Raw genomic sequence first — 23463 nt, forward strand, 5'->3', positions numbered from 1 at the left:
CACAGTCCTGGAACCAGCTGGAATCCCTAGCATGTATGCACTGCTGAAACAGACCTGCGTTGGCTTGGTGATGTCGTGAGAATGGATGATGGCTGGATCCCAAAGGATCTCCTCTATGGAGAACTCATGCAGGGAAAGCGCCCTCCAGGTAGACCACAGCTGCGGGCCTTAGGAGTGGACCTCAACAGGTGGGAAACCCTGGCCTCTGAGCGGCCAGCTTGGAGGCAGGCTGTGCAGCATAGCCTTGAAGAGACACTTGGCCAACAGACTGAGGCAAAGGAAGGCCCATAGCCAGGGAGACAGACCAGGGACAGACTGCACTTGCTCCCAGTGTGGAAGGGATTGTCACTCCCGAATCGGCCTTTTCAGCCACACTAGACGCTGTTCCAGAACCACCTTTCAGAGCGCGATACTATAGTCTTTTGAGACTGAAGGCTGCCAACAAATGGTTGGTCTGCGGAACTCCCTGCCACAGGACGCGGTGACGGCATCCAGCCTAGATGCCTTTAAAAGGGGCCTGGGCAGATCTCTGGAGGAAGAGTCCATCACGGGTCACAAGCCACGATGGGCGGCCGGGAGCGCAGCCCCTCTGGAGGAGGAGGCTGCCTCAATGCCAGGTGGGGGGGGGGAGCGGGCAGGAAGGAGGATGCGGGTCTCCTGCAGTCCTGCGCGCCCTGAGCCTCCAGGTGAGCCACTGTGAGACGCAGGAGGCTGGACTCCTCTGGGGTTCTCTCGCCTGCGGTCTCCGGGAGGGAGACGCGACGTTGATGCCCCTTTCCCCGCCCGTCCTCTCCGGCGGGGCGGCGCAGGCGGTCGGAGGCTTCCTCTCCTAGAAACGGTCGCTTTGCGCCGGTTGGAAACAAGCCCGGCGGGCGCCGGAGCCGAGCAACGCGAGCCCCGCCCCCCTCGCCGATTGGCTCGGCCTTCCGCTCGGCCCTGCTTCCATTGGTCCTCCCGCTCTCGGTCCCGCCCCGTTCCTGCTCGCGTCCCCTCCGAGGAACTGCAGACGTGGTCGGGTCCGCGGGAAGGCGATGGGGCGGCTGCTGTGGGTCGCCTGGACGGCACTGTGGGGCTGCAGCTGCGCCTGGCTCCGGGGAGCCCTCGCCAAGACGGTCCATGGGGGTTTTTCCAGCGCCGCCGCCAAGGCTGGGGCCGGGCAAGTGGTGGCGCAGTTCCAGTTCCATGGTAAGGGGGGCTGAGCACAAGCCTCTGCAGGCCTCCTCAGAAGTAAGTCTCACTGGAGTCAGTGGGGCTTACTCCCAGGTAAGTGTGGACAGGATTGTAGCCTGAGAGCCCAAGCCTATGCCTGTCTACTCAGAAGTAAATCCCATTGAAGTCAATGGGGCTTACTCCCAGGTAAGTATGGACAGGATTGCAGCCTGAGAGCCCAATCCTATGCATGTCTCCTCAGAAGTAAGTCCCATTAGAGTCAGTGGAGCTTACTCCCAGGTAAGGATTGCAGTCTTACACCACAAGCCTAGCCTTGCTGTGCTGACTCTGGAGTAAGGCTCTCAGATGTCAGCAGGACAAACCCCTGTGTAAGTGTTCAGGGGTTGGGACCTTCACAGCATAGCATGTCTGCTGGACCTGTTGACTTCCCTGGGCCTCCCTCCCTGGTGACGTGTGCAGAGGTGGCAGCCACAGCCTCCTCTTCAGGAGAAGAAGGAAATTATCAGGGGGAAGGGTCCAAATCAAACCAGCAGGAGATTTTTTGCTTTGCTGTCCTCCTGACCTGTTCCTCCTCACCCTTTAACTTTCCAGCAGTCCTCTCCTTCTCTGACAACTCAAGCCAATGCATGTCTACTCAGCAGTAAATCTTGTTACTTTCAATGGGACTCCCAGTTACATGTGCATAGAATTGCAGCTTGAATCCCATGGCAAACCTACTTTTCCCTTTATTAAAGAAATCTTAGACTGCAATTCTATACAAACTTTCCTGGGAGTATACTATACAGACTTTCCCCATTTAACATAATGGGACTTAGTTCTGAGTAGACATGCATTGGATTGCACTGTTAGTTGATTGAGCGCCCAGTCCTATCCAACTTTCCAGCACTGATGCAGCCATACCAATGGAGGGCCCAATCCTATCCAACTTTCTAGCACCGGTGCAGCTGCAGTGCAGCTCCAGGGTAATGGAACAAATGTTCCCATACCTTGAGGAGGTCTCTGTGAATGCCTCCCCACCACAGGATGCAACGCATGCCTGATTGGCATGTTTGCACCTGCACTGGAAAATTGGATAGGATTGGGCCCGGAGTGTGCCACATCTAGTGGTGATGGGGCTGTCACAGAGGCCTCCTTAAGGTAAAGGAATATTTCCTTTACATGGGGCTGTGTTGCAGCTGCATCAGTACCGGAAAATTGGATAGGATTGGGCCTTAAGTCTGCATAATGATGCGTATGAATAAAACAGTGGTTCTGAAGGGGAATAAAAAGCAAGGACTTCCTTGCTTTTAAATGATGCACATGCAAACCAAAAAAATCACTTTCTTAAGCTTGCCTTACATTTTCTAAGATTTTCTTCTACTTATTTATTTATTTATTTTATTTTTCTCTGCCTTTCTCCCCGAAGGGCACCCAATACTTATCTGTATTTAAACTCATATTTGAAGTGGGAACATGTAAAAGATGACAGTGGCTATGAAACAGGACTAGAAAAAGATGTGACTGTTGCCATTACTTTATCCCAAGTAGTACCACTTCAGATGTGAAGTTAAATACCTGAATGAGCAGTTATGTGAAAAGTTGACTGGCAGCAACATCTACTTTTTGAAAAGGTTTGTTGTGCTTCCCCCCCCCCCCCCCGCTGGAGAAACAATGACTCTCCCAAAACATTTCCCATGATCTGTGTGTGTGTCATTTTTTTAAATACCTGCCACCCAATTCATTGGAGACATATCTTTAGCAAAGATGCTAATCTAATCCAGGGTGTTCAGTTAGTTGTCTGTGAAGTGTAGTTGGTCCCCCACATTTGTGACCCATGTCCTGCACCATGTTGGCCTGTTCAGATTCTGTTTCTGGACTAGAACATCCTTGAAGATTTGTCAAGTAAGAAGCAATGTCTTGCCAGCACTTCTCCCTGAGCAATTTCATTGGAAATGGTGCTCCTCCACTATGGGAATGGGAGATTACTCCCGTGACTCTTATATGCTTGCAGAGGCCTCAGCTGATGAAGAGAAAAGCATCTTCTTGCACCATTATAGACCAGTCAGCTTGTTATGTGGACTAATCCATCAGAAACAAAGTCTTGCAAGATTATTTTTCTTGGGAGCTCTGAATTCCTTCCCCCACTGAGCTGGTGCGGATGGATGATGATATATCATCATAGAGCTGTGTGTTCTGGCTCCCAGCAGCTTGCCTGTGGCTGTAGGAGGGTTTATTCCCTCACATCCAATGGCTTAACTCTCTTGCTTAAGCAGTTGGAAGTGAATTTGCTCTACAAGTGCCTTTCTGCAACAAGGATGAGGCAGAATCAATCGCATAGTTGGGGAGAGGCAAAACAGTAAGTACTGCAGGCAGCACCCCCCCCAACACTGTGTAAGTGTCTCCTCCCACTTCAAGGGAGGCTTTGAGGGCCATCAGTGTTGCTCATGTTGAACCAGCTCCTGTCTTCCTATATCATTAAACTTTGGGGGGGGGGGGAAATGTCCATGCTTCATTTCAACTCAGCTATTCCCTCACCTAGCCTTAAGTGAAAAACAACTGAAGGGTCCCTTTCTCTCTTCCAGTAGGTTACAATCTGTGTAAACATAGATTGTCTGATTCCTTCTTTATATCTCTTCAGTCCAGTCCTCATCAGCTTCTTGTCACAGTTTGGCACTTGTTCTGGCCATTCTCTCACTCACATTCCTTACACGCTCTTTGGCTACAATTTTATTCAAACTTACTGGGAGTAAACCCCACTGTTTATAATGGGACTTCTGAGTAAGGATGCATAGGATTAGGATGTGCAACAGTTTGATATGAAAGATATTTTCTCTAGCACAGTGGTTCCCAAACCTTTTAGGACCAGGATCCTCTTTAAAATGACACTCTATCAGGACCCACCTAGGTATTCAAGACTTTAAAAAAATCTAGAAACAATATTTTTAATTATTTAATGTAATAATAACCAGAAAAAAGACATTTATCCCCCTATATTTACATAAGCTTTCAAACTGCAGGAGCTCTTTGCAGTGCAGTTTTGATTTTTGAAAACCCTTGGGGCTTGAGGCAATTAGTTATCTGATCCTTCCATCATCTGTGTTTTCATTGGAGGCTCTGCTCAGCTGCTATGGGACCTCCAAAAATCAGGTCACGACCTACCAGTGGGTCCTGACCCACAGTTTGGGAACCACTGCTCTAGCAACCTCCTAGATTTGTGATGTATATAACCATGGTGCTGCACATATGGTAATGTTTTTATACAAAGTATATTCTTACATGTTTGGGGTGGGGGTGATAATCTGGAAGAAGCGGTATCTGGCATCCATAATCTAGATCGCCGAATGACAGCCATGTGAAGGGGACTCCACCTCCAAGGGATTTAGAAGCATTGTTTAAAATGTGTACACTGTAGTTAATGTGCGATATTTTGAAAGATAAAGAATATGTGACAGTCCTGTGCAGATGTTTACTCACTTCAGAATGTTCTCTAGCTTGTTATCAACTGGAAAATAATGTGGTCATCTTATAAACCAATTGTGCAACTAGTTAGTTAGTTAGTTGGCAACCTTCAGTCTCGAAAGACTATGGTATCGCGCTCTGAAAGGTGGTTCTGGAACAGCGTCTAGTGTGGCTGAAAAGGCCGATTCGGGAGTGACAATCCCTTCCACACTGGGAGCAAGTGCAGTCTGTCCCTGGCCTGTCTCCCTGGCTATGGGCCTTCCTTCTTTGCCTCTTAGCCTCAGACTGTTGGCCAAGTGTCTCTTCAAACTGGGAAAGGCCATGAAAGGCCATGTGCAACTAGATATTTAATTAGAACAGTGAATCTGTACTGAGGCAAACTGCCAGAATTAACAACCCATCTAGATAATTCTTCTGTCTTTTTAAATCATGTAATAGACTGTGACTTCTTTTTAAATATCAAGGTGATTGTGCTCTTCTGTATGTCAGAATCAGCAACGTAGCAACAGCTGTTGAAAAAGAAGCTAGACTTCACCTGTTTCAAGCTCAGGAATGGCTAAGGCTTCAAGAAAGCCCCCAGGATTACAGCTGTACAGAGAAATTGTCCGAAGCTCAGTTGACATGTGAGTTGATTGACAGATTTCCCCCCAGTTATATTAAGGGTTAGATAATAGCCTCATAAATACATCAGTAAATAAATGTGCAATATTATGAACTACACCCCAGCGTGATTTATTGTTGACAGCCATGAGATACCTTATGTATACACTATGGAGGGAGGGATGATAACCTTGTTGTCAGGGTTGCTTGCTTCTGTTCTTTACTTTAAAAAAAATGAGCTACTGTTTTATAATCAGTGGGGAAAAGTACAACATTAATGTTAACTTTCCTCTTAGTTATGTACATCAATGCCACAGCTAAGCCTTACTAGAATAGACTGTTAATTACAAACATTTAAATATCTAGAGCTCCATACAAACTTCATACAATAGCATACAAACTCCGGAGGTGTGAACCCTCTTAAGTTTTTTTCAGGCATTTCCTATCTGTGGAAAGCAAATATGTGGTTGGGGACATCAGGAGTGTGACAAGCCCTGCCTGCCCCCACTGCCCAGTGGCGGAACTCCCCAGCCCCACACCCTGGAGCAAAGGTCCACGATGGCGCCCCCCACGGGCTGTTGCCACCCCTCGTGCACAAATCCACCCCCCCACTCACCTGAGACACATGGACCCTCTCATGACCCCAGGCAGGTTTCCCTACGCTATACGGGAAACCAGAAGCACAGTTTCCAACCCCATCAGGAGCCTCAGAGTGACTTCCGTGGGGTCCTTCAGCCTTGCGCCCAGGGCACTTGCCCCATAAAACATAATGGGACAAACATAAAACATAATGGGAGATCTGCAACTGCCAGTGCCAACAAACTGTAGACACACACCCTTTCCACAGTTACAGCTGTATGAACGCTTTATCTAGAAAGAGATGCTCCCTGTGATCTAGGATGCCAGGTACCCAGTATTTCTGCTTGCAGGGCCTCCCCAGATAGAGCTTTTGTGTCTGCAGACAGTGTGACTATGTCAAATGGGGTTGAGGCTACAGAGTGCACCGGGGTAATCAGGCCTCACTAGTGCACTTCTACTCCCAACTATGTAATTTCTTTCCACAAGGAATGCTTAAGATCAGACCTATAGGTTTTGTTTATTTTCCATTTTTAACATAATAATTTTTGCTTCTCATCCCTTTATTAAATTTTTTATCCCTTATGCTTCATTGAAGATGGAATTGTTCGTTCTTCAGAATTGATTTCAGGCAAAATTCTTTTCATCGCCTAATTGTACTATTAACTGTTCATTACTGAATATCTTGAGTGTTAATATTTGAATTGATAATTACGCAAGCATAGAATAAGCAGGTACTGTTGTTGGGTTTCTGGGAAAATCTCAGTTTTGTCAAGAAGTTCCTGCTCCATTCTTCACCCCCCTCTGCAAATTATAGGCCTATTGAAAATGAAACCAGGAATTCAAACTTCAAAACTTAATTTTCATTTTTGTGGATCACACATACATTTGATGTGCAAAAATATCAAAGTTCCTCTTACAATTATTTTCAAGTAAGTGCTAATCAAGATCATTCTTAATGTGTGTATTATCAAAGTGACGAAATGCAAATTATATTAGAGTTGCACTATATAGCATCAATAGCCTTTAATTGTGTAATTAAATTAAAACAGATACCAGAAGCATTATTTTAGTATCGCATATTGATGGAGATATGAGCAGTTCTAATTTTTAAAAAAGACTTTTTTCTGAATTACTTTTAAAAGCAGGCACCATAATTTGTCCTATCCAGAATTTACCATGGCAATGTAGAGCCCATATTATGCAAAGGTTATTTTTTCTTATGGATGTGGTGGTTTAGATGTGATCTTTTTCCCATAATAACCACTTTTTCCCATATCTTTTTCCCATAATAACCACTAGCATGCACATGCTTCATAAGTTATATATTTCCTCTTCCTATGCTATTCCCCTCTCCCCAGAAAATACTTGAGGATTGCGAACTTTTTGTTGAAAAGTGGTATATAAATACTGTTGTTGTTGATGGATGTATGTATGTAAGGGAGGGTACCTTTATATCCCCTCAGTGCAGGAAAGGATGTCTGGATTTAATTAATTAATTAATTAATTAATTAATTAAATAACAAAATACAATTAATTTAATTAATTAATTAAATTAATTGTATGGCAAAATGCAACATAATCATATAAAATTCACAATATACAAAATACATATATAAAACACAAACAACAAGCAACAAATTATTGAACCATGGTGAATAAAATCATGCATAAAATTATATATATGCATTTAGTCATGCATAAAATTATCATATATATTATATACGAGCAGTTGATAAGAGACTACACCTATGGCCGAACATCTCAGGGCCCAATCCTATCCAACTTGCCAGTGCTAATGGAACTAATGGGGCATGCCCTGCATCCTCTGGTGAAGAAAGAGTCCCAGATGCCTCCTCAAGGTAAGGGCATGTTTATGCCTTGGGGATGCATTGCAGCTGCATCTGTGTTGGATAGGATTGGATCCTTACAGCCCAATCCCATCCACCTCTGACTTTCTGAGTCTGTCAGGCATGGCAGGGTCTGGCAGTGAAGTTGTAGCACTGCAGCACTGCCACCTCTTGTGACAATACTCTTCGAATGGCCACAGATGGAGCGCTGCATGCACCATCCACAAGAGTCTTCCACTGTTGTAAGCCCCTCCTCCCAACAGCTCAGTCCTGGAAAGGATTGGGTTGTTAACACATCCTTAACTATCCCACTGAAACCAGTGATCATTAACGCTACTTAACTTGGATGGATTGTATTCTGTGGGGTTTTTTTAGATGAACGTACTTACTTAAAAATGTAGGACCTGTTTATTACAAATACACTGAAAAACCTCTGTTTGATATAGATATGTCCCAAGCAATGAGAACTGGTTGTATCAATCTATTGCATGTAGGCCCTAAAGAATATATCAGTGCCTTACTTAGACATAAATGCAGCTCAGATTGCTTACTTGCTAGCATTTTTAAAATCCCTTTTGAATTTGCTGATTTTATACTGTTTCTTTTTGAAGTGAACATGAACTTCACAGAACAAAATTTGACGGTGTCCCAGGTTCCATATCCAGTCACGTGGTATGTGTTTTATGTTGACAAGTTTACCTGTGCGGAGAATTATGAAAATGCTGACTCGGAGGATGTTCAGTTTGAAATGGTGTTACTGAACCCAGATGCAGAAGGGAATCCATTAGATCACTTTAGTGCAGGGGAATCGGGTAAGATGTTTTTCTTGATATGGGGATGAGGGTATGAAGTTAGGAAAGTGGAAAATTAATGACATAAAAAACGCTTTTCATCTTTAGAACTTGTTTTTTAGATGCAAAAAATCCTTTTAAACGTATTAATTTTGGCATCCAGTTCTCTATAGGACTAGGAGATAGACTTCTGTTCCTTCTTGCTCAAGAATTGTTCATGTAATTGATGCCCTTAAAGTGCCAGAGTCACTTTAAGTCTTCATGGATCAGGATGCTGATGTTTCTTTTCCCTTTACAATAACCTAGAATATCTATTTAATTCTATTTGTACAACTGCTTGCTTTGAAGAGAAATCTTCCTTTATTTCTATATTAGGTCTATATTTAGCAACTAATCTAGATTCATTTCCATTAATGGTGGTACCTGAGAAGATCTAGTTATTCATGAATATTATTATCCAGCTCAGTTTTATAATTGGACAATTAATATTAGTTGATAATGTTTATGATGTTCTTGTTCCACCTAGTAACTTTAAAGAAAGCTTTAGTGGTTTGAAAACATAAAACGTTTACATGTAAGCAAGAAGGAATTTTGCTTCCCCTCCCCCAGGATTTCTTTGTACAATAACAAATTCTAGACCAGGGATCTCCAAACCCCAGCTGGGGGCCAGATGCGGCCCCAGCAAGTCTCTTTCCGGCATGCAGTCAACCTCTTGCTCCTGAGAGCCTCTGGTCCACTCAACTGAATATGACCAGAACTGTGCTCTGATTGACAGCCCAATCCTAACGGGCAGCCCAGCTCGGCGGCACTGCGAGGGCTGCCGCCGAATCCCGCGCTGCCGCAGGAGGCACCTTCCTCCGGGTAAGGGAGGTAGCCCTGCAATGGGGCTACTCTCTTTAGTGGCGACCAAAAGGTCACCGCTAAAGTAAAGGCGCTCGTGTAAGGCATGCAGCCTTTACGAGTGCCTAGGATCCTGCAGAGCGGAGCTCCACAGATCCTCCTTCCCCCTGCCCTCCGGCACGGCCCCTCCCCACATCACGCCAGCCTCCCCACCCCCCTCCCTGCATCATGCTGTCCTCCCCCATCCCCGCCCCTGTTTGCCATTCCGCAGCCCAGCAGTGACAGGCACAGTCAAGCCGTGGAATGCGGGTGCCTGCCAGAGCTGAGCCATCTCCGATGGGAGTCCGGCGGTAAGCCCCGCAAACATGACTTACGGCTCATTTGTGACTGGTCCACACCGCAGAGGCGCGGCACAGAGCACAGGATTTGGCTCTGTGTCTGTAGGGTGTTCTGAGGGGCAGAGGTTGAATGAATGTGCCCATTCATTCATTTATTCACTCATCTAAGTCCCATCTCTAATTTATTTATTTAAATTTTATATTTAAATTTTTTTCCCGGCCCTGAATACCACACCAGATATTTGATGCGGCCCTCTGGCCAAAAAGTTTAGAGACCCCTATATGGTACTGTATAGTCAAAACTATCTGAACTGAAAAACACAGGGAATATTAACCAGGATTCTTTAATTCATCTTCTATTTAGGACTCCCCAAATCTACCATTTTCTTATCAATATGTGCAGTTCATTGCCATCTACCATTTTATTGTCACAAAAAATATTGTTCTTCGTGTTGTTCCCTTCATGTATCACAAAATGCACAATTTGATTAATGTGTTCAAAGCACAAATATAATTGCTTCCAAACCATGCAGTTGTTGCATGTATTTAGTGCCATATAGCTATCCATTAAGTATTGCAGCAGTGACATCTGGTGGTAAGACTGACGTATCACAAATATGCATTGCAGAGCCTCTCTTTTTTTTTAATCGTAGGTAAATATCTATACATCAGCTGCTCAAAACTGAATTCCTCTTCCCATAGTATGAAAAAGAGGTATCCACCATAATGTTTGAATGGAAACAAGTGTCTTTCCACAAACTATAAATACTGTGATCAGCCTAGGGATTTGTAGTGGATACACTGCAAGCATTGTTTGTATTGTGAGAAAAAGAGATATAAGAGTATATGGGAAAAGCCCCCAGGAATTGAGATCTTTTTGCTAGTGGATCTTGGCTTTGATATTAATTCACAGTGGGTGAGGCACATAACCTCATTCTGCACACTCTTCTGCAGTAGATGTTAGTGCTCTGTCTTCTTGTCAAAATAAAACACATTGTCTGAGGGATCAGAAAAACTGTTTTTCCTTAGCAGTGGCCTACACATTCTTTAGGAAGGTTTATCCTTATGTTATGGACATAACCACATCGTTATGATTTAGAGCTAGTGTCTATTGGGACAGAAAAAAAATGAAAATTATTTTAGTATTCTGCAATCATCGATAAGAGTTCCAAGCTACCAATATGAGCTGAATCTCTTTTTGGCATTTGGACTAGTCTAGTAATTACCACGCTTGTGAGTACACTTAAAACATTGCAGTAAATTGGTGTTTGTTAATTGCTTTAGCAAAAGCTATAACTATGAGACCAAACAAGCATTCATTGAAATGAAACCATTGAGGCCTGCAGATTATTCCTAAATACTGTATTTGTAAAAGGAACATAGAGTATAATGTTTAGATTACAAAGTTCTGACTCTGTCTGACTGCAGAGAAGGCTGCATTTACACAGTGACCACATTCTTGACACTATCCAGAAATTCTAAGATATTTCTAATGTGATGTGCATTTTTAAATTAAGGTAGTTTTGATGAAGGCACAAATTGTTTTCTGCTCATACTTTCACCAGTTCTCTGAAATAATTGTTCTTGATGCTCTGTACACCATGGCACAAGTGCTTTGATTGAGGTACAGGTAGATTACCCCTTATCTGGACATTCAAAATCCAAACTAGTCTGAAATCCAGACATTTTTGTTCAACACTTTTTTTTTTGTAGTATGAGCAATAGAAGGTCTTATTCTGATTCCCAGTGCAGGTACAGACTGTAAGTTCTGTCTCTACTCTGTGGTGTGTACCTGCGCAGGCACTGTTGAAAAATATCAAAGAGACCAGCAGATGCCCATATGGATAACAGTGAAAAGAGCAAGAGGAAGCATTTCTCTTACAAAATTACAAAAATTATATTTTTGTAATTATTCAGAAATTCAGACAAATCTGAAATCCAGACACTTTCCCATCCCATGTAGTCTGGATAAGGGATACTCAACCCATATATCCAGCATAATCTTATACCTGTATTTCAGCACTATTATGCTGTTAAAGTGAGCATATGCTCTGGCACAAGTGTTTGCCGTCAGGGCAGAAGTTGGATGCTCTTGTTTTTTCTAATAGTAAAGGGAAGAATCATTTATCATTTTGCTAAAATAGCAAGGATCTTAGTTGAAATTATGAATATTAGATAAATAGCAATGATTTGCTGTAATGAATTGAATTGAGGCCTTCTCTTCACAGGCCTGCATGAGTTCTTCTTCCTGCTTGTCCTGGCATATTTTGTTGCTGCTTGCATATATGCCCAGTCACTGTGGCAAACTATGAAGAAAGGAGGTCCTATGCACACAGTGTTAAAGGTTCTGTCAACTGTTTTGCTATTGCAGGCTGCTTCAGCTTTTGCTAACTACGTGCATTTTTCAAGGTAAATTTAAAATCGGAGTCGGAGAACATCAGCATGTGCACACATAAGGCTTCCATACCTGAAACATGCCATTGGACTATCTGTAAAGTTTGCTCATAGTGGCACTCCAGATCTCAGCCAGAGATCTTTCTCAGTCTTCAGTTCTAAGATTCTTTTGTTTAAAGGTTCTATGTATTGAACCGGCTTTTTTTCCTCTGCAAAGCATGTGTTCTACCACTGAGCAGTGAGTACTCTCCTAAAAGTATAGGGTGGTCCTTCACCTCAGCATGGGGTTTGAATACTCAGCCATTTGGATACAATTATCACAGTCTGACCATGGCACAGTAGCATACTTCATGTGACTTATGGCATCTCCACACTTTACAGGGCAAATGTTGTAGGTATGTGCACTCTGGTACTTTCCAGCAGCAACATGGAAGGCATACACATCTGTAAATGCATTTGAGAATTCCTATTGGGTCAACGACCTCAAATACCTGTACACGCACATATGTCTTCTGTGCATTAATGTCTGCTTCAGAAGAACTAAGTGCATTTTATTAAGAATATTGAGATACTGCTTTTGACAAGTTAAACTGTTCATTGTGTGAAGTAAGTCCTTTTGTCTGTCATAAATCTCCTACCAGTCAGTTTCATTGGATGACCGCTGGTTGTAGTGTTGTGAGAGAGGGAGAAAAACTGCTCTCTACCCACATTCTGCGTAATCTTATAAATCTCAATCATATTCTTTATCAAACATTACAACATTCCAATTTAAACAAAGAAAAAACCTCCAACCACCTCTTTTTGGTATAATTTATTCTTCAAGGCTTTACAAATTTACATTTATTAGCATAGCCTTAGTTATAATTATACAAATTGTTCAGAATTTTAATAGATTTAGAATATATTTTGCATGAACAGTTTTATCTAAATCCTGAGGGTTGTTTTGTTTTTATTAGATACTCTAAAAATGGAGTTGGATCACCTTTTATGGGAAGTCTTGCAGAATGTAAGTACATTTCCAAGAACCACTACTTTATCTGAACAGTTTATAAATACATACATTGGCTCTACAAATGTTGCACATGTTTTCTAAATCTTTTTTACAATTTTACAAACTGGAAATTATTTTAATTTTTAAATAAAATACATAAGCTACACCAGTATCCAAATATTGAACACGTCTGTGATACTGGGAGATTACTTTGCATAGTATATAACGTTTTTGTTAATGCTGTTTTGGAAATGAGCATGGTATCTCATTTACCAGACAGTATCTAAAGGGAAGAAGATAAAAATAGAGGAAATGAAATAGTCTCTCCCCTGCAGAACATCACTCTTTGCCCTCATTTTAAGCATATTTGTCTATTTTTACTTTCTGTGTTGTAGACACTACATGCACTTTTGACCTCCCCCCCCCCCAAAAAAAAATGTATTTTTAAAAATACAGCCCTGCCTGCTTCAGTGCTGTGGGGATAGTAACATTCAACCTTTTTCATCTCACGGCACACTGTAAAGGCATTGAAATTTTCAGGCTACAGCACCACTTTTTTGACAGTTGACAAGGCACACCACATTACTGGAGGGGGGCACACATCTCCCAATGGCCCTAATAATAAATCCCCCCAACTCCCACAGCACAGCTGCAGACCATTCACGGCACAATGGTTGAAAATCAGTGGTCGTGAAAGTGATATTTCTTCACAAAGAACTTCTTGCACCACAAATACCATAAATATTGAGCTTGCAACTCCGGGGGGAAGAAGAAGCACATGTGTTCAGGAAGCTTAATACTGGGAAAGTGAAGGACAAACCTTAGATGGCTTTAAATATGGTAAGGGTGCTAGTCAAAAAGAACCTTAAGTGTTCAGTTAGCTTCCTATTTACCTTGGCTAGATCATCCAAGTGGTTATACTCAAGAATTTGGAACATGATGCTAACTTTTCTCATGTATTTCTACATATACATGTAACTTTTGAGAATTAGTCTTCACAAGGCTGTTTTGTACAGCAGTTTTTCTTAGCGCCATCATTACTTACTTGAATGTTCTTGTTCTTCTCTTTAGTTTGTGACATAGTTTCTCAGATGCAGATGCTGTACCTACTGCTGAGTTTGTGTATGGGATGGACAGTAGGTAGAATGAAGAAATCTCAGAGCAAACCTCTCCAGTGGGACTCCACTCCAACATCCACTGCCATTGCTGTAATTGTTGTTGTGACACAGGTTTGTTGTTTTGTTGTGTAATTTTTATTTGCTGCAGAAGTGGTCACTGGCTAATGAAGAAAATTAAATAATATTCAAGATGAGCTTACTGTGAAGAGATTACCCCCCCCCCCCATCTCGATGCCCCTTCAGGAATGTTATTAGACTTGCTCAGAAGATAGGTTTCTATAGTTGCTGATGGCAGTGCTATAGATCAGGGCTTCCCCAACATGGTGCCCATTGGTGCATATGTGTTGGCAGAGGTGCCAGATAATTCCTCTGTACCTGATGCTGCCACTGCTGTTGCTGCATAGTGTGCCAAGAAAAGTAGAGGGCAACATTCCTAAAAGGGCACTTCATTTTCCAGTTCCAACCCCCTCCTTGTCTGGCAAGGGAAACAGACGAAGTAGAAAAGGGTTGTGGAGGCAACATGGAAGATGGCAGCAGTAGTGCACAGTGCATGCCTGGCCCTGCGTCCAGCACCAGCCGGATGGAGCCAGGTGGAGAGGCTCGCACGTTTACAATGGTGGCATGAAGCTGTGCCGCTGAGCACAGGATTGGGCTCTAAGTGTTGCAGTACGAACAGAGGACAGATACTAGGTATTTTCAGGGCTAATTGTCAGTTAGACCTTTCCCTTTAGCTTCACTTGTTTAGTGTAGTAGCTTAAAGTGTGAAACTGGAATTTTATGGCTTACATCTCATCTCTGCTGTGAACTCATTTTGCAGACTTAGGCAAATCTCTGTTCCCTGAGCCTCAATTCCTTATCTGAACTATGGGAATACTAATACTAACATACCTTAGTATCAGGAATGGCCAGCTAATGGCTGGTACAACTTTTCTGCATCCCTACCAGACTAAAGGTGGTGTTATTACATGCCTCTTGGGGTTTAGTATGTCCTGCTCCAGCTGGTAGCTTCTCAGAAACCTGATTAGGGCCTGACCACCTGTAGATAGGATTCTTTTTGTTGCAAAATATACTTCTGAACCATTTTCTGGAGAACAGTCTCTATTCTTGACCATTTGTGTTTTATACAGTGAGGACCATTCAGCAGAGAAAAGTTCATATCTTTCAGTCAGATGCTTCTGTGAGCTCTGTAGTGACATATGGATTGATTTGACACTGTCAATCAATGTTATGTGTTGACATTGCCCTGTGTTATATGGGCATCATCCATAATAAACAATAGAAGACTCACAATAATTTTTAAATATATTTCATGCTTATTGCTATTATATATATATGTATTACTAAACAAGCTCTAGTGACATGATCTTGGACTGTAGGAAAATAGCTTTGACAAATGCTTGAGATGTTTAAAATTTCCTACCCCCAAATTAAAAAGCCTGTGTACTTGGATATCTGACAGTTTCCAGACTTGGATAAGTTCGCTTATGTACTAGGAACCCTAGTTTCAAGTGAATGGAGACCCTATTGCTAAGGCAAACAAGCACTATTTATGCCAATCCAAATAGAGCAGCTAAAGAGGGAAGAGATACTTGTCCACACCAACCCACTCACTTATAAATATAACCACTTGTGGCTAGAATCTCATTTTTATTTTAAAGCATCTGAAGAGGTCTGATTCCCCTTACCCCATTTTTTCTTCTGTACTAATAGTGTGGGGTGTGATATTTATGACTAGTGAAGGGGAACCCTTCTAGTAAAGCTTTGTCTGTATTAAAATGGAACTGGCTTGGTTTAGACATTGTCAACAGCTCTGTCATTCCGACCTCATTCAACCCAGGATTTGTATAGTCTGTGCCAGTGTGGCTAACCTGTCCCCTATGGAACAATGAGAGGAGAAGAATCCACTGGCATCCCACTGACTTGCTACCATCTATCCATTGGTCAAGTCTGTCCACCTGACCCATAACTAAGTGGAGGTTGAGAGGGTCTGAGCCTCAGGTTTACTTCTTTTGGAATAGCCAATAAGAAGAATAGAGTCTCAGTTTCCTAACCACCCATTGAAAAGAGAATGCTAGGTTGACAAGGTGTGTGCTTTGTTCCAGCAACTGCAGAACTAATATTGCTCTTCCGGACTAGGAAGCAAACAGTAGATTTGCAGCTGGCATAAGTGCTTTCTAGACTAGGTAGACCCTTTTTTGGCTATTATTTTGGTTTTAGCTTGAAGTATCTGATTTTGCCTGTTGGATATTTGCCTGTTCTTATTTTTTTAGATAAATGTTACCTACATTTTTTAACAACCACCTGTCTGTTTCATTAAGAACTTGGAGCTATTTGCCTCTTTACTCTCTAGCAGACTACTCACTTGGCTAATTGCTACAGGGTCTCTGAGTTTACAGAAAACTGGGCATGCCTGGGAAACGGAAGCACCCTGTTCACTCCTCCCACTACTGGCTTCAACTGTGGGGAAGCCTAGGTAAAAGGGTTAACCCTTGGCTGGACGTAAGGCTTGGGATGGAGCTAGAAAATTATTTGTAGAGGCAGCAAAACCTACCCCACAGGCTCAGACATAGCAACAACAGCCCAGGCAGGTTGTCTGGGTGTGCTTCATGCTTCCCTTGAGGAACCCATGGGTGTTTGGGGGAAGCTTGATGGACTGGGTGTTTATCTGGCTACTCCCCCTCATCCCAATAGTTCATGTATTAGCAGAGTTGTTTTTTCCCCCTAAAGTTCCATCTAGGCATCATCTTTTAAGTGTGTTCCTCATTCTTTTGCAGAGTATTCTACTAATTTGGGAGCAGTTTGAAGATACCAATCATCATAGCTACCACTCGCACCAGAATCTAGCAGGTGGACTTCTTATTGGTTCGAGAATTTGCCTAGCTCTTTCATTAGGCTGTGGACTTTATCAGATTATCCGGATTGAAAGAAGTACACTGAAAAGGGAATTCTATATCACTTTTACAAAGGTATGCGTATGGTATAAAAACTTAATATATTTTGGGTGCAGTCCTACCCTGCGCTGGAACAGGAGGCTTGCACTGTATCCAGCACAGGATAGGGGCCAAAAGTGGCTCAGCCAGAGGTTAGGGGAAACTTTACCCTGGTTAAAGCGCCTTCTCCTGTATGGGTTTCCTTGGACTTGCGCCACCTCTTGAGGTGGTGCAAGTCCAAGGAGAGCGGAGCGACTTTAAGTTGCTCCGATCTCCCCGGGAATGGGGGTTGGGATCCAGCATAACTGCCAGATCCCAGCCCTACCTCCTGCTCCCTGCCTGCCAACCCCTGGGGCTACACACTGCCTGCCCTCCCCCCACCCAGGAACGCCTCCCTCCTGCCTCCTCCCCGCCCCCCCACCTACCTCAGAGCCTTGCGTCGGCCCAGGCAGGTCGACGCAAGCCGCAGTGCCACCATCAGCCTCCGCAGACCTTGTTCCAGCCTCTGCAGGCCAGCGCGCCTCTGTGCACTGGCTTAGCCAACTCCTGAGGAAGCACAAGGGACTTGCACTGGCCCAAATCAAGGGCTGGATTGCGCCCTTTGTTGGATATATTCTTATAAGCCTTGTGCAAGCAGTCTTAACTTTGTCTAGGTGGAAAATAAGTGTTGAAAGATCTGGTTAAATAAGATATGGCATTTTGTAGTGAAACCTTCACAAGTTTCTGTGGCTTGATGTAGAAAAACAGTTGATGAGTTACAGAATGTTGGATTCTTACTTCTGAAATAAAAATGGAAATACATAAATAGAATTCCAGAAATGGTAAGATTAACTTCTACTACTGACACATTGACTTTTTTTGACAGACAACATGACTTTTCTCTTTCAGGGCTGCATTCTGTGGTTTTTGTGTCATCCAGGTTTTGTGACTGTATCTCTAATGTTTAGAGACTATCAGAGAGAAAAGGTAGGTATCTGCACTATAACAGCACTTTAAAAAGGAGTATCAGTTACAGAAGGATTTCAATACAGGTACAATGCAATGTATTAATATATTTTTAGCCCAATCGTATGGTGCTGCTACATCGCCAGAACTTGTGTTTATGGCTGTCACAAAACGCAATGCACCATAGACTGTGGGAGCACTGGTGCTGATAAGTTGGTGCAAGGAGCAGGCAAAATGGGGCGTGGTTGGGAGACTGGGGCAGGGACCAGGGTGGAGGTGTGTCAGAGGTGGGAAGGGGGCAGTTATCGGCGGAAGCAGCTCCACTGATACCCTATTCCCCTTCCCAGCCTTGATCTGCCTACCAGGTCCACTCGAACTTGTGCCAGCAAAATTGCTGACACAGGTCCAAGTAGACGCATCAGAGCAGGGGAGGCTTGCCCCAAGGCAATGGAACTAATGTTCCCTTACCTTGAGGAGATCTCTATGATGTCTACCACCTTCAGGATGCAACATGTGCTCCAGTGATGCAGTTGTATTGGCATGAGGAGGGGGGTTAGATAGGATTGGAAGTGAGAAGACCAAGGGAAAAATTTAGAGTTAGTTAAGCAAAAAGCAAAAATAAATAAAGAGCTGTGTATTATAGGCTAAGTTTTATAACCTTTTTATTTAAATCAAAGTAAACCAATGAAGCTGCATCTAGAAGTAGTTTTTGAATTCCACAAATCTTTCAAAATTTCACATTGTAACTAAAGGAGAACAAATGGTTACATGTGAATTTATGTGATTTTGGGTGCAATCCCTCCCTTGCGCCGGTTCAAGACAGTCATGAAAGTGCTTAAAGCATTTTCGCGCCAACTTAAGAGAAGAGAGGCCGGCGCATGGACATGCCTCAGCCTCTAGAGACCGGATCAGGCCCTGATCCACCAGGGCAACAAGTAAGTTCATGCTGGCCGAGCTTGGCTGATGAAGCAGTCTGGGGGAGGCATGGGGAGGCAGAGATGTGCGGAGGGAGAGGCCAGGATCTGGCACTTATGCCAGATCCTATCCCTATTCCAGGGCAACCCGGGGCAGCTCTAGACTGCTCAGATCTGCACCACCTCTTTAGGTGGCACAGATCCAAGTAGACCAGTTGGGGCTGCAGCGGCTCTCCTCAGGGTAAGAGGAAGTGATTCCCTTTTCCCCAGGCTGAGGTGCTTTCAGCTCCAAACTCATGCTGGATACAGGGCAGGCCTGCTGACCACCCCATTCCAGCGCAAGTTAGAATTGCGCTGTTTCTTGTTTATCAAGCCAAAAGCTAATGGACTAGCATGTGAAATACCCCACATTTAGATCAGGTCACTGCCAATCCCAAAGTGAGTGGCTATCCAGTGCTCAGAACAGTGCTTTCACTCTGTCTGGTGAGCATACTGAGTGGAAATTACAAGTGTTCAGAAAATCAGGAAAGATAGTTAGTCCTAAAAACACAACGAAAACCAAAATGCTTCCTATGGAAACTAAAGTGTTTTTGTTGCTGTGGGTGCATTAATTATGGAATTATAGTTCTGCTGAAGACTGCATACTTTTTTCAGAAAGAGAATTCATTCTAGTGAATTATTCCCTTATTTACAATCAGTTAGGTTACTGTAGCAAAGTTTCTTCAGCAACTTGGACCTTGGACTGAATAAATGCAGGGCAATTGTGAAACACTGCTGTTAACAGCCCAGTCCTAAAGATTGCTGCACCCTGCACTCTCCCTAGAACTTATTGCATGCATAGCAAAACTCTTAAACCACACAGGGAACATTTTTCCTTTGTACTACTTCAAACTTCAGGTGGTGATCACATGTTGAATGCTTCCTCATATAAAATATTCACTACAAGTAAACTAGCACCTTAGAAGAAAGATTCTAGCCCATCCACCCATCTTCCTTTTGTGCTAGTTTGCCATATGCAGAATGTTTAACTAGGAGAAATTCAAAAAATTATATCCACCTCTTGCAGTCTGAGGTGGTGCAGACACCTCTTTCTGTCAGAAAGAGTACAGGCCAGACCAGACCTGACTGTTAAATTACTCTATTAGAAAGCATTCTGTTTCAAGTGACTTGAAATTATGTTCAGGTTCTATCTATGATTGATCTGTAAATGCTCTATGGACAAACATATGCATGTGAAGTTGTCTTTATTATGAGGAAGTTTAACCCATCATGCTTTTAAAAAATTGACAAATAATGACATTATAGAAAAGTACAGCAACAAATTGAAGATCTGGTTTTGAGTTCTAGAACATAAGGGAGCTTAGGCATTTTTAGCATTTATATGTTACTCATGCATCTGAAAACAACCACTTGGACAGGCTATGAACTTCCTGCTATAATGACATAGACTTTCTGCTGTGTATTATAGCTATACAACTGTTTGTGCCAGTTCTCGATATACTTCAGTCTTGGATCCAGAGAAAAAGCTGAAGAACAAAATTTCAGAAGAATGTTTCTGAATCAGTTGTGTCTTTTTTGTAGAGTACTGTGAATTGTCACTTTAGAGACAGGGGTACAGTGAATTAAATCCAAAGTGATGACTACATTCAATTGAAAATAATGAAACTCAGGTTAGCCGTATGGAGCTCTGAAGCTGTGTTAAGGAAGATGTGCCAATGCAACATGAACTTCCACTGAACTACCCCTAAATACATCCAGTAAATGCCACTTGTACAGTAAATATTTTGTTCTTTCTACAAAGTATTTTTTTCTCTCACCCCTTTCCTTTATTGTGTCTTTTAGATTATTACTATAGGTGTTATCCTCTGCCAGTTATTCTCCATTGTCCTCCTGTACCAACTGTTTGTTTCTCACAGTCTGTATTGGGAAGTGTCTTCACTCTCATCAGTGACATTACCACTTACTGTAGCATCTGGACATAAGAGTCGCCATCACTTCTGAGATACATTGGGGAGATTGACTGACAAAGGTGCAGTAAAGATTTGGGAACTGAGCCGCTGTTCTCAGCAGTAAATCCACTACAGACGTTTTTCTGGAAAAATAAAATAAATCAAAATGCAGCATTTCACTATCAGTAGTTCAGACCCAGGATAGACACAAGGTGAATTTTATCAAACATAAGGATAAGCAAACATGCTGTTTTTCCTGTTTTGAAAAAAATGGAGCAAATTCTTAGCCATAATATTTTCACTCCAGAACAGCCTCATCTTCATTGAGAACTAAATCCAAATTTTAATAACTTCAAGCTTAAACTGATAGTGTAAGTTTTGTCATTAAAATAATATATTGGGTTAAGTTTGCATTTCCATTTATGCTTTGAAACCAAATACAATTTGTGCATAAGTTTGAAAGGACTTGAAACTGTAATAGCTCCAGGAAACCAGTGTAAAATGTTTACAACAAATTGTAATTTGAGTTATTTGTGAGGGGCTTGTTTTTGTTTTTAAACACTTTTTTGTCTTTGAGATTTGGATGTTATCCAAATTGCAGCCTGATCACCAATTGCTTCCTGTATTCTGTATTTGTAATAAATGTTACAAGAGCAGAAGGGTGATAGTCTGACAACAGAGATTTTTTTTTTTTTAACTGCAACATTAAGGTTATAAAAACAGCAGGCTTGCATCTCTTCAACTGAGAGGGGAAAATGGAATGTGTGATGCGGTACTAGAATTTTAATCCTGATATAATTCATTACTTTTACATTGAGGATTCAATCATAATTAAGCCATATACACAGATTAAATTAACAGAAGCATTTCAAATAAACGTTCGTTTCAGTCATCAACTACCATGAATTCCTGCCCAAGGATACTTAATCAGGATTAAATTTTCTATGAATAATTGAAAAACAAAATACTCACTGGATTTGTTATAATCCATGTTGGCACCGGGTTCTAAGTAGTTGCCATCTCCCACCTACTGTAGAAGACCCATGCTTTCACATGATGCCTAGCATTCCAACTGCCATTGTAAATATATACTGTACTTTATTGAAGTGCCTATTTATTGAGCAAGATAAAAATTGTATGAACATTTTTTGTTATATAAACATTCCTGTTAAGTAGTTGGCTTTAATTTATTTCAGAGCTTTTGCATATTTTTAAAAACCATATTTGTAATTGCTGTGTTAGAGTAAATGTGATGCTAGTTTTAGTTTTGAAACGTACTTCAGTTTGTTCACATTTGCTCTCTTCCAGACACAAGCCTGTGTTTATGCTCTGTACCATCATTAGAAGCAGGAATGAAAGCTGATTGATTCATGCTTATTTGTTCTTCATACTTTCTCTGAAGCAATGTTCACCCACACTATGTTGATCCAATTGCCAGAAGAAAGAAGACGGAAGGCATGCAAAACAAATTTTACCCACTTATCATATCTTCCCATTTCCCTTCTTCACACCAGGACTGGCATCAGTGTGGAATACAACTAATATAGACTTATCCTCAAAGCACTTGAGGAAAAAAAAAGTCAAGGGAGCCTGAGGCTGCAATCCTGAAACTGTACAAGCTTGAACATAATTTTAGGAATGCAGCCTTGAAATTGACAGGCAATCTAGCCTTCAAACATACAGTTCCACCACAGGCCCCACTAAGCTAATCATGAAGCCTCCCATTATGGGGTTCTTTGAGAATCAGTCCCCATATTTCATTTATGTTTAAAGGACCTGCAGATAGTTGCCTCTGCCTAAGACAAATGGCAACGTGACAAAGTTGCTCATTAAATAAGTTCACTAGTTACTCTTTGTAATTCAGGACAAGAATAGCAGGTTGAGGCTGGAAAGACTGAGAGTGTATAATTTCACGCTATCAGCAGAATGACTGAAAAATTAATTGTTGCATTTCTCTGTAAACCACATCAAAATGTTGTTGGTTAAAGTTGTGTTTATCTCTGAGCTCAAATTCAGAATAGAAAAAGTGCTTTTTGGCACAAAGTTTTAAAAGTATAGAAGAGCATAAATTCTGAATTTCCTGTCACGCACATACAAAGTTTATACCAAGAGTCAGGCACTGCTGTTGTGACCTTGTCATGATAAAATTTGCACTAAGTTGCACAGTATCCTCAAAAGAACCACATGGAGCCAATTCTTGCATTACCTGTAAAGTGCAATGCTGTTTTCATGTGACTGTATTCCACCCTGCACCAGTCACATTTGAAATGGCAAAACCTTGTGAAACAGGTAAATGACATGATTACTTTCTACCTGAGCACTGTGTTTCTCTAATGACTTGTAATGCTACCATGTCAAATGTTACTAATGGCAGGATATAGCCTATAACAGGTATAATACATTTTCTTATTAATTGCTTTAAGCTGCATTGTGTTATAGATTCATGTTTTTTTCAGGGGTTACTTAATGCAGTGGTAGAGCCCATTCACGGAAACATCAGCTTCCTTCTCTATATAGGCAGACAGCCCTGCTATTCACGTCTTGAGTGACTAGGGGGGGATTTTTTTGTAACCTGGGGATTTGTCAACTTTCCACCACATAAAAGGCTCTCAAAAGGAC

General features: G+C 42.2%; 1 protein-coding gene across 3 annotated transcripts; it reads left to right on the forward strand.

Annotated features, from left to right (window-relative positions):
- The first annotated feature begins 1017 nt into the window (after positions 1 to 1017).
- On the forward strand, positions 1018 to 23030 carry GPR180 (G protein-coupled receptor 180). 3 transcript variants are annotated; one of them, XR_010794116.1, is made up of 10 exons: positions 1018 to 1185; positions 5073 to 5231; positions 8246 to 8446; positions 11832 to 12012; positions 12954 to 13003; positions 14060 to 14217; positions 16881 to 17072; positions 17925 to 18002; positions 20738 to 21056; positions 22153 to 23030. XR_010794116.1 is itself a non-coding variant. In XM_066621213.1 (10 exons), the coding sequence occupies exons 1-9, from the start codon at positions 1032 to 1034 to the stop codon at positions 20894 to 20896; spliced, it is 1332 nt and encodes a 443-aa protein (XP_066477310.1). In that variant the 5' UTR covers positions 1018 to 1031; the 3' UTR covers positions 20897 to 20924; positions 22153 to 23030. The 3 variants fall into 3 exon arrangements, 2 of the variants coding, with proteins under 2 accessions (XP_066477310.1, XP_066477308.1); XM_066621213.1 differs by having other exon boundaries at positions 20738 to 20924; XM_066621211.1 differs by lacking the exon at positions 22153 to 23030 and having other exon boundaries at positions 20738 to 21981.
- Positions 23031 to 23463: the final 433 nt, after the last annotated feature.

Source organism: Tiliqua scincoides, chromosome 3 (genome assembly GCF_035046505.1).
Source record: "Tiliqua scincoides isolate rTilSci1 chromosome 3, rTilSci1.hap2, whole genome shotgun sequence".
Taxonomy (NCBI): Eukaryota; Metazoa; Chordata; class Lepidosauria; order Squamata; family Scincidae; genus Tiliqua; species Tiliqua scincoides.

Coding starts and splice junctions, on each gene's coding strand:
- GPR180 (XM_066621213.1), top strand. CDS start 1,032: ATGGGGCGGCTGCTGTGGGTCGCCTGGACGGCACTGTGGGGCTGCAGC. Junction 5,232..8,245: donor GTCCGAAGCTCAGTTGACAT/GTGAGTTGATTG, acceptor TTCTTTTTGAAG/TGAACATGAACTTCACAGAA. Junction 13,004..14,059: donor TATGGGAAGTCTTGCAGAAT/GTAAGTACATTT, acceptor TCTTCTCTTTAG/TTTGTGACATAGTTTCTCAG.